At 38.8% G+C, this 11,233-nt stretch overlaps 1 protein-coding gene across 1 annotated transcript; it reads left to right on the top strand.

Moving 5' to 3' along the window:
- The first annotated feature begins 3,798 nt into the window (after window positions 1-3,798).
- lyve1b (lymphatic vessel endothelial hyaluronic receptor 1b) lies at window positions 3,799-9,980 on the top strand. The gene is made up of 6 exons (XM_062420805.1): window positions 3,799-3,891; window positions 4,560-4,725; window positions 5,780-5,919; window positions 6,083-6,514; window positions 7,765-7,843; window positions 9,657-9,980. The coding sequence occupies exons 1-6, from the start codon at window positions 3,807-3,809 to the stop codon at window positions 9,874-9,876; spliced, it is 1,122 nt and encodes a 373-aa protein (XP_062276789.1). The 5' UTR covers window positions 3,799-3,806; the 3' UTR covers window positions 9,877-9,980.
- The last annotated feature ends 1,253 nt before the right edge of the window (window positions 9,981-11,233 follow it).

Here is an 11,233-nt window from a genome sequence, read left to right as displayed (position 1 = left end):
CAACCAAAAATGTGAGGAGAGCAAACAGAGCTCACACTTAGTGCTCAGAACATAAGCCAACAACGTGAATGAAGTTCTCAGTTTCATGTCGAGTTCACTGGGTGTATCCTATCACCAAGTGAGCGTCATTTATTATACATTAGGGTAACATAATAGGACAAACCTGCATGTGACAGCGGCAACAACACACTCTGTAGTTTGGTATGAGGACACCGACAGTATTATCACACAGTACGGATTATCAGGTGTTAAGTGTTAATCAAATTTTCACATTAACTCCTCACACATAGTTGTGCTCTACAGTGGCAAGCACAGACATTTTTAGGGGTAAACAATCTCCCCAGGCTTCCTCAAGTAGAGACATAAATGGGAGCTGACAGGACAGAGGTAGCAAGTGTGTTTTGTGCTTCTTTGCAATAGATTCATTTTTGTTGCTGATTTGCTGAGAAGTAAGGAAAGCCAAAGGTGCAATCATTTTTGTTTTCTTTACTCATAATTTAGTTGGTTAATCTTTGGAAAATACAGTATTTTTTATTTGTCCACAAGAAAAATGATAGTATACATCCTTTGAACTGACTTTTAAAATATGATCATGAACTTAAATTAACCCGGTTGGTTTAACCCTCACATACTGTTCATATATTCTGACTCATAATTAGTCTCTACATCAATTCACATTCATAAATTCCCTGTCAGTCATTAATACATGTTTGATTAATACTGGAAAAAAAGACATTAACATTCAATAGAATATGATGAATATAATATGTTTGAATGCTGATTTAACACAGGTCAAACTTGTGTATCAGCTGCACAAAAATTAAGAAATGCATTTTATTTACATTTGTACAAATGTCCGGCTAAAATGAATGTGTGTATGTTGTTTGTGCAGCTCTCAAATCTAAAATCTACCCACATGTCAGTCGTGCAGTAGCATAAATGATCTGTTAAAGTTAAATGAGGAAGAGGCTGACACAAAACATCTAAGATGGTCAGTGTATCTATGAATAGGGACCAAAATAAATCACTATTACTACTACTAAAATTAACTTCTGTGCATGTGAACCATCCAAAAAAAATTGGTCCTGCTGCTCTGAGCTAAGCCACGGATCCTGTCATTCCCTACATGGATAAATAACAGTTAAGGATGATAATAATAAACCTCATTGACCGTCTGTAAACACTTTCACGTCTAACAGGAAGAGTAAAACAGACTTTGAGAAAAAAGTTCAATAGTTGACAAAACTGTCTAAGAAAAAGAAATGTGTGCTTGTAATTGGTTTTGGATCAGCGAGCACAGAGAAGCTGTCTAACAGTTACTATCTCTTCTTGTCCCTGAAGATGACTTCCTGTAATGATGCCGCGTAAAGGAACTTGTCATACTTTTATCACAGTATTATGCTTTTTCTCTCCTGGTGGATGAAGCAAGACTTTATGCTTTTCCTGACTAGGGAAGTGTGACCAATTAGCGTCTCCTCCTCCTCCTCCTCCTCCTCCTCCTCCTCCTCCTCTTCATCCTATCTGTGTTCCAGCGGTGAATTCCTCACAGACCCGCCGTCCATGCCGCAGTCTGAAGCAGACAGGAAGCTTCATTATACACATGATATTCACTCAGTCATAAAAGTAGGACACATTGAACTCTCTCATCTTTTGTGCCCGTGTACATCAGAAGAAGTCACTGTCAAGCCTCTAACACACCTAAATGGCTTCCTCACATTAGAGAAGCATACAGGTCTTTGATTGAAATGTTGAAATGGCATATTGTGCTTTTATGATGTGTATGTTAACATAAAGGACCAGCTACATAAAGGACCAGTATAAAGAGGTTTTTTTTTAACTGTAAATCATACAAAAATAGTCCAGTAGAGCCCCAAAAATATAAATATAGACCTGGATATGTACATGATACATCCCCTTTAAGTTAGATGGGATATTAAAATAGCTGCTAAAAATATATTTAACACTTAAATTTAATCAAGTGCATCTATAAATGAGTTAAATAGTATAAAGTCATTTTACTTAACACTCATAAACATAACCAAATAAAGTAAAGAGCTCTCTCGTGTTTCACCCCACATTTTCCGTCCTTTACACTCACACACTGAGGAAGCTCATGAACCTTTATCCTTTTATGACACCCCATTTAGTGTAAAAAAAAAAAAAAGGAAGTATTTGAAACACCCTTCCTCTTCTACTATGCTGCATGCATGTGAGACTTTACTGAAAGTGTCTCTGCAATCTGTTGAGACCTTCAGGGTTAAATCTTCTCTTGGAGTGAGGACCTCCACACCCAATTTATGTTGTTTCTTAAAGGCAGGGCTTATATAAGAGAAGAGAAATACAGGATGAGCTCCTATGTATTATAAAGTTGTTGGGTTATCAGGTCAAACTGTCACATGATTTAAGCGATGAAAGAGACACATTTCATCAGTTTGGACTGAGGAGAAATGATACAAAAAATCAACAAATTCCTCAAATTGAACAGCATGTTGAAGTGTTTTCTGATCTGACGCCCCTATCTAGTAGTTATCAGCAGTTATTGCAGGAAGACATCATTTGTCTCATCGTTGTCTGTTCCTCCCAAAACCAGTAAAGTCAGTAAACATACTGCATATTTCTTTATCTGTGAATGACTTTTTGGCAAACAAAAATTTAAATTTATAGCCTCTCTTAGATGTAAAAACATGAAAAATGTGCCTATTTTGGTGTAATAAGAATGCTTTATGATAATTTCAATATTTTATCAACTTTACCAAATGTGCAAGCTCACTTTGTGTCACTTTTGTACATATTGGATTGTATGAGGTCAAAAGAAAAGGTAAAAAAAATTAAATAGAAGGCAACAAAACGTGCCCTGATACTGTCAGGGGTTTAGAGGTTTGATCCCTCATTGCGCCCCCCCCCCCCCCCCCCCCCCCCCCCAGACAGTGTTGCCAGCGACTGCATGTTGTTCCTAATTGGTTCTTTTGATGTGAGTGCCATGGGACCGACCGCTACTCACTGTGGAGGTTTGAAGCAAAAAGGAAGAAGGTCCAACAATCATAAGCCAAAGAGAAATTTAATGAAGCAGAGAAAACAGAGAATAAGAGAGCTACAAATGATTATAGAGAAGAGGAGAGAAAGTGTAAAGAGAGAGAGACAGAAAGAGAGAGAGAGAAAAAAAGGACAGAAGCACAGAACAGTACGGAGGGAAGTTCCCTTTCCGACTGGTCAGTGAGAGCAAACATACCTCCGGATGATATATGCTGGCAAAGGCAGAAAAACCATGACAACCATTACCAAAAAAATACCAAAAAAAACAATAAAATAAAAGATAATTTTAAAGTATGTTCATGCTTCATCCATATTTGGCCGAGTATGAATCAGTTTGATAAAGTAGCACATGACTTATCATCAGCTCTTTATTGATACCGAGAGGATCATCTCCTGTTATTTATTCCTCTCGGAGCGTTTTTCTTAAAGCTATTGTTTCCTCTCATCCTGCTTTAATACTTCCTGGAAATCCTCAATTTGTTTTATTTGTAACTTCTTTAAGACTGAACGTGTGCTCCAAAGAACATATCTGTAATTTGATAACCAAAATAACAACGTTAGGATCAGATACATCGAGGGGCTAGTGTCAAGGTCTCTCTCCTCTGGACGTGTGTGTTATCTAATGACGGGGCATCAAGCAGATTTGACCTCAGCTTCCTGTTTCCTCTTCTCCTTTACATCACATTTGTTCTCAGGTTTTTACCCCTGCGTTCGCTTTATTTGGTTCTTGATCTTCGACCACGTCAGCTATATATATGTTTTAACAACTAAACATGGCAAGAATTTTGATTTTTACTCAGTTCTTATTTGTGTCTTTTGCAGTCTTTTCTCTGGCCTCTGACTCCAGTCTACTTAAAGGTAAGTTCTTTATTTCTGGTGAAGGTGAAGCTCCTCACTTACTGGCAAATTTAGAAAATCTGTCTACTATCTTATTGTTTGTATTACTGGTGTGATAAAGCTGAAACATATTTACACTGCATGAAATCATTTATTTTTTAGATATTTTTTCCTTAAGATCTTTTTAATCTTTCCTACATGATCATTTTTGGTTAAAAGTATATATTGAGGGCAATTAACTCACTATAACTTCTGCACTTGTGGTGACAATCGAGACGTTAAACTCATTCTACGCTCTTAGTTCAGTAATGTCATAATAATCCCAACATGTAAAAAAAAGGAAACATTTAAAAAATCACGAGTTCAAAGTAGAAAATGTTAATTAGGAGATAATCTGTGCCTATATTATGAGTCTAAATGCATCTACAGATAATGCAGTCTTTAGTATATATTTTGTCTTTTGTATGTTAGAATAGTTTAACCAAATTGACAAAATGATCACAAGTCATATGTATAAAATGCATGTATGACATCATTTATTTATTATCTATCCCAAAATGTATATGGCTGTTTGGATAAGAGTAAAATATAAGCCTACATAGACTATAAGATGTTGGTGTAGCTGTGTCATGCGTTCACATGTGTAATAAAGATGATTTTCATACTCTGCATTTTTTATAAACATCCAGCAGTCCCTAAAAGTCAGAGAGCCGCTGGAGTCTTCATGCTTATTGAAGGAGGAAAGTACAGCTTCAACCACACTGCTGCCAGAGCCGCCTGCCTTTCTCTGAACGTCACCATAGCTACACGGACCCAGATGGAGCGGGCCGTACAGCGTGGACTGGAGACGTGCAAGTAGGCTGAAAGCATGGGGTGACTGTTGTTTTACAGGAAACTGAGGTTTTAAAGACTCTTCCTGTTGATAGCTAATGAGTTGAGATGACACTCAGGTTATTTTGTGGTTGACCTTTTTAATGTCAGTAATGTGGTTTATTACTTTATGTGTGGCGGAGTGCAGCGTCATTTATTTTAAAGGATCCTTTATACTACACCTACAATGCACCTAAAGCCTAAAAACATACAATGATATGATTCATTCTTGTTCTCTGTAGAGTTTTAACATTTTTAAACACAGACACATGATCATTTTTGTGCTTTTATGTTATTTTTTATATTTTTATAATGTAAGATGTCTATTATACATAATCAAAGTTGCAAAACGTGAGGTGAACGTATGTAAAAATGTTTCCAGATAATCTAAATCCCAACTCTGAGCGCTTTGTTTGCAGTGTTGCTTCTACTTCCTCATGTGCATGCCCATAAAATGTTGTTCTCGTTGTCCACTCGCCATATTTCAGATTCGATTCGGGCTCGAACATAAAATCCTACTACTTCTGTTTGTTTACAAAGCCTCATGAGCAGCTGTAGATGGCCCAGAAAGGGTAGGGCCTTAAAGAGACAGGGGCTAAAACAGCCTGTTTCAGACTGAAGCTGAACTGAGGGGCTGCATAAAGGACCAGTTTAAGATAAATAACAAGTTTTCTGAAATGTGATTTGAACCAACTTCAAGTGGGAGTATCAAACGGGTGCTAATACAACAAGAGACATGCATACAGCAATGCACCAGATACATCAAGATAACACCGTTCCATTGACCGACGGAGCAGATTTTACAGGTCAAAGTTGAACAAAGGTACGCGTTTGATGTGAAGTCTGCAAGAACCGTCTCTATTCACAGATACAGTGGAATCATGAAAAATGAGGATGCCCCCCCTTCAGATAAGCATCGTCAATATCTGCAGAACATACCAAAGATCAAAGAAGGCTGATTTTGAGCTTTAGCAAAGACTGACTTGACCTGTGCTGACTTCCCTTCTGATCTATACTGATCTCTTAATTTTATTATCAGATTTGGCTGGATACATGAACAGATTGTGGTCGTCCCACGACTGACAGCGGAGAAAAATTGTGGAAGTGGCAAAACTGGAGTGGTGACGTGGAGCGTATCAGCAGATCAAAAGTTTGGTGTCTTTTGTTTTAATGCATCAGGTACAGTATGTTTACCGCTCTGTGTACTGTATGCTTCCTTGTATACTCAATAAGTAACAACTTCTAAAACCTTTTTTTAAATATAAGAAAACACATGATTGTTTTCTGATTTACTGAACTAGAGTAAAATGTAAATCTTTTTTCTTCTTCTCATCACTTGCAGATTTAGAGGAAACTCCTAAAACATCAACAACCAGGCCTCAAACCTCCTCATCTACTACGTCACCACCGGTGGTACCGACCCAAACACCATCAACACCTGCTGCCACACCTCTGGTCAGATCAACAACCAGCGCTCCATCTTGGCTTTCGAGGAAGCTGAAAACAACAAAATCCCCTCAACGTGTATCTCCCACCTCAGCTTTTACTCTCCCGGTCAAGAAAACACCTTCGACTGTATTCTCCTCCACTTCTCCTCCTCTTCTCCAACCTCTCTCCACTCGTACTTCTACTTCTCTTTCTCACCTCATCACTTCTTCTTCACCTGCTGTTACCAGTTTTGCATCTTCGACTTCTGTTCCCGCCTCCAGTTTCTCTGTCACCTCTGAATCGGTGCTGCTGCAGACCGTCAACCCCACAAAGCCTCGTTTTGGAGGTACGTCCTTGTCTTGGTTGTTTTTACTGTATATCCCTCCTGTTGTCCTCGAGTCAAGGAAGGAAGGGAGGAAAGAGGAAGGAAGGAGGACGGAAAGAGGGAAGGAAGGAGGGAGGGAGGGAGGGAGGAAGGAAGGAAAGGAGGGAGGAAGGGAGTAAGGGAGGGAGGGAGGAAGGAAGGGAGGAGGAAAGGAGGGAGGGAGGAAGGAAGGGAGGAAGGAAGGTAGGAGGGAGGGAGGGAGGGAGGGAGGGAGAAAGGAAAAGAGGAAGGGAGGAAGGAAGGAAAGAAGGACAGAGGAAAGATGGAACGTAATGGGGAGGAAAGAAAGAGAGAAGGAGGGAGGGAGGAAAGAACGAAGGGAGGAAGGAAGGAAGGAGGGAAGGAAAGAAGGAGGGAGGGAGGAAGGAAGGACAGAAGGAAGGAAGAAAGGGGGATGAAGGAAGGAAAGAAGGAAGGTTGTTTTTACTGTATATCCCTCCTGTTGTCCTCGAGTCAAGGAAGGAAGGGAGGAAGAAGGAAGGAAAGGAGGGAGGAAGGAAGGAGGAAGGAAGGAGGACGGAAAGAGGGAAGGAAGGAGGGAGGGAGGGAGGGAGGGAGGAAGGAAGGAAAGCAGGAAGGAAGGGAGTAAGGGAGGGAGGGAGGAAGGAAGGGAGGAGGAAAGGAGGGAGGGAGGAAGGAAGGGAGGAAGGAAGGTAGGAGGGAGGGAGGGAGAAAGGAAAAGAGGAAGGGAGGAAGGAAGGAAAGAAGGACAGAGGAAAGATGGAACGTAATGGGGAGGAAAGAAAGAGAGAAGGAGGGAGGGAGGGAGGAAAGAAGGAAGGGAGGAAGGAAGGAAGGAGGGAAGGAAAGAAGGAGGGAGGGAGGAAGGAAGGACAGAAGGAAGGAAGAAAGGGGGATGAAGGAAGGAAAGAAGGAAGGAAGGAACATAAAACAGACAATTTGACCCGGGAGGACGACACAAAGGATATTTGACACTTATACATGGAGGTTGTAACTTTATCTGCTCTAATTAGATTCATTGCTTCTCTCTCTTATGACAATTATAGTCACATCACAGTCTGGAGTTTGGATGGGTGGATTTTATTACCTTCAATTCCAGCACCTTTGATTCAATTATCAACTCTTAAAAGACACATGTTCCCCTCATGACATTAATTTGGTCATTCAGGTTGGAGTTGAATTATAAATATGTTTGAATTTGTGGTAATTATTGATAATCCTGGTTGGTTTTTTTTGCACGTTTCTCTCAGTCGTTCCTACAGCGATCATCATCCTCGCCACCATCCTCCTGATTCTGACTGCAGCAGGTGCTTTGTGCTACTACAAACTGTAAGTCCTGAAATAAAGGATTAGTTCACTATTATTCAAGTCTGTCTTAAATCAAAAGTCAGGTTTCTCTCACTGTAATCACTCTTCCTGTTCATACTGACTATTAAAAGATCCCCTTAAAAATGTCCACACATTCATTTTGTGCAAAAGAAAGCATTTAAAAGTAGATGTGAAGCTTATATGAGGCTTCAGCCGTCTGAGTTAGTCATATCAAGTGATATCTGACACATTTACAGTCTTTTTAGCATCAAATTCCCTCTTTGTGTTTCCCTGTTGAGCTGTGGTGGAAGTAAAGTAACAAAAAGAGGGACTTTGGCACTAAAAAGACTCAATTTGAAGGATATCTACTTGATTTAACTCATTTGGACGACTGAAGCTTTATATTAGCTTCAGATCAACTTTTAAATACATGTTTGCACAGAAGGAGGACTGTGAACAGGAGGAATGATTACAGCAAGAAAAACATGTTTCAATGACTATTAAAAGATCCCCTTAAAAATGTCCACACAGTCATTTTGTGCAAAAGAAAGCATTTAAAAGTAGATGTGAAGCTTATATGAGGCTTCAGCTGACACATTTATAATCTTTATAGCATCAAATTCCCTCTTAGTGTTTCCCTGTTGAGCTGTGGTGGAAGTAAAGTAACAAAAAGAGGGACTTTGGCACTAAAAAGACTGTAACGTTGAAATATATCCATTTGTTTTGACTCATTTGGACGACTGATGCTTCATATTAGCTTCAGATCAATTTTTAAATATTTTTTTTTTTGCACAGAAGGATTTAGTCCTCCGTCACTTACATTGTGAGTGAATTATGAAGGGATCTTCTAATAGTCAGTATTAACAGGAGGAATGATTACAGCAAGAAAAACATGTTTCAATGCTCATTTGGGCACCTAAATATTGTTTTAACCCTCCTGTTGTCCTAGAGTCAAGGAAGGAAGGGAGGAAGGAAAGGAGGGAGGAAGGAAGAAGGAAGGAGGAAGGGAGGAATGAAGGAAGGAAGGAAGGAAGGAAGGAAGGAAGGAAGGAAGGAAGGAAGGAAGGAAGGAAGGAAGGAAGGAAGGAAGGAAAGAAGGAGGGAGGGAGGAAGGAAGGATAGAAGGAAGGAACAAAGGGGGATGGAGGAAGGAAAGAATGAAGGGAGGAAAGAGAGAGGAAGGAAAGGAGGGAGGAAGGGAGGGAGGAAGAAGGAAGGGAATGGAGGAAGGAAGGAAGATAGGAAGAAAGGAAGGAAGGAAGGAAGGAAAGAAGGAGGGAGGGAGGAAGGAAGGATAGAAGGAAGGAAGAAATGGGGATGGAGGAAGAAAAGAAGGAATGGAAGAAGGAAAGGAGGGGAGGAAGAAATGAAGGAGGGAAGGAAAAAAGGAGGGAGGGAGGGAGGAAAGAAGGAACAGTCAAAACAGACAGGGTCAATTTGACCCGGGAGGACGACACAAGGGTTAAGGCAGAAATTATGGACCTATCCTTTAAAACCATTTGATAAACCTTTGATAAAACATGTAATATACAAACATGCTATATTAAGAAGAAGCAAAATACAATAAAAACAATAATTTGATGTCATCCTGCAGCATAAAAGATGAATTTCTGCACTGTTCTAGTTGTAAGCAGTACATAGACTAGATGCAACTAAACCAATATCTTCTTTAATTCTTGATGCATTCAATTGTATTTATGTGTTTTCCACATATTTAAAAAAAAAACTCAGTTATTTCTACCCAAAGGTAATTTAACAAACTGATACCAGAGAGGAAAATTATCTTACAATTGTCTTTGTTATGGTCTTTTCTCTCTCTTTTTTTTGGGAAAAGGAGCATTTTCCCCTTTCTGTCTCAGGGGCACAGGAAGGACGACATAGAGACGGAAATGTGGAAGCAAAGCGGCAGTGAGATGGACCTTCACGTTAAAGATGGAGCAGAGGAGGAAGACAACGAAGAAGAAGAAGAAGAAGGAGACATAACAGACACAAAGTACTCCGGTGACGTCATGCTGTTTGTGAATCCAAGCATCAAAACCTTTTCTTCAGAGTAGCTTCATGATGTGTCTGTAGGAGGAATGCATGGATTGATACCACCGTGTTTTCTGATAAATGTCAGAAAACAATCCAGGCTTGATTAATTTGCTTTGAATGGTTTATTTAGCTTCTCAAAGTCAATGTAAATATGCACATAGATTATACAGCATACCTTATTCTGTTGTATTTCCCTCTGTGTTTGTGTGTAAGGACAAAGGATTGTATCTCATAGCCTAAAGATTGTGTTCATGTGTTTTTTTAAATTTTTATTAAATGTACTTAATTTTTCATCAAATGGTATTTTAGAATTTTATTTTTAACATCATATTCATAATCAGCTCAACTGTCACACACCAACTTCCCAGACACATAAGAGGCACATTTCTTATTTTTCTTTTTTTTAAAGATTTATTTTTGGATTTGGATCATTTTTGATTTATTTATTTAGCTTTTTTTTTGCCTTTATTTGAAAGTAGATGGCAACGAGGCTAACAGGAAACTGGGAGGTAGGGAGAGAGAGAGAGAGAGAGAGTTAAACCAGGGACGCTGCAATTATGTGGCATGTGCGGTAACCAATAGACTTCATGACGTGGGGTTAAATGGAGTCACATTACCAATTAATCCCACTTTATTCATCAAATATCTTTATTTTATATTCCAAAATCTACATGAACTAATGAATACATTTTCATATGAGAGATAAATGTTGCTTTATAAGAAATGATCTCCCTTATAAATCATGTCAGTATCCATGAAAAACTTAGATTTTGGTGCTTAATGGGAACATTTACCCTAACAGCTGGAAACATCGGTTAGAAAAGTAGAAAAGTAAGCCATTGAAATAGTTACATTACTTATAACATTTTAAATAAGATAATTTGTAACATATTACATTTCCAAAGTAACCTTCCCAAACGTTGCCAGTACACCTCCATCACCCACTACGACCTCAATAATACACATAAAGTAGATTTATCGCTTTTTGACAATGTTAACAAAAACATTTAAATATATAAACTTCATAAAAATAGAATTTAAAGCAGAGTTGTTGCATTAAATTGCTCATGTGTATGATTCTTGGTCTATTTTGTGTTTGCAGCCCAACTTAATGTACATCTCCCTCCACATGGTGTCACTAATGAACCATTTTATTTATCCTCCGACATTAAAGGAGAAGAACAAGACCTGCATTACGTCACATGGTCCTGTCTAAAACGATAACCCTAGATTTGCGAAACTCTCCCTAGTTTTTCTCATTGTACAAAATACTTTTATGATATGACAACACCGTGGTTAAAGTCTAATTATGTCTATGTATAAAAACACTAGGTTAGGATGGTAAAAGATTATAATTTGGATTTAAAAAAGAGCTTT

Source organism: Scomber scombrus, chromosome 6 (genome assembly GCF_963691925.1).
Source record: "Scomber scombrus chromosome 6, fScoSco1.1, whole genome shotgun sequence".
NCBI lineage: Eukaryota > Metazoa > Chordata > Actinopteri > Scombriformes > Scombridae > Scomber > Scomber scombrus.
This window is presented reverse-complemented; position numbering and strand designations above follow the sequence as displayed.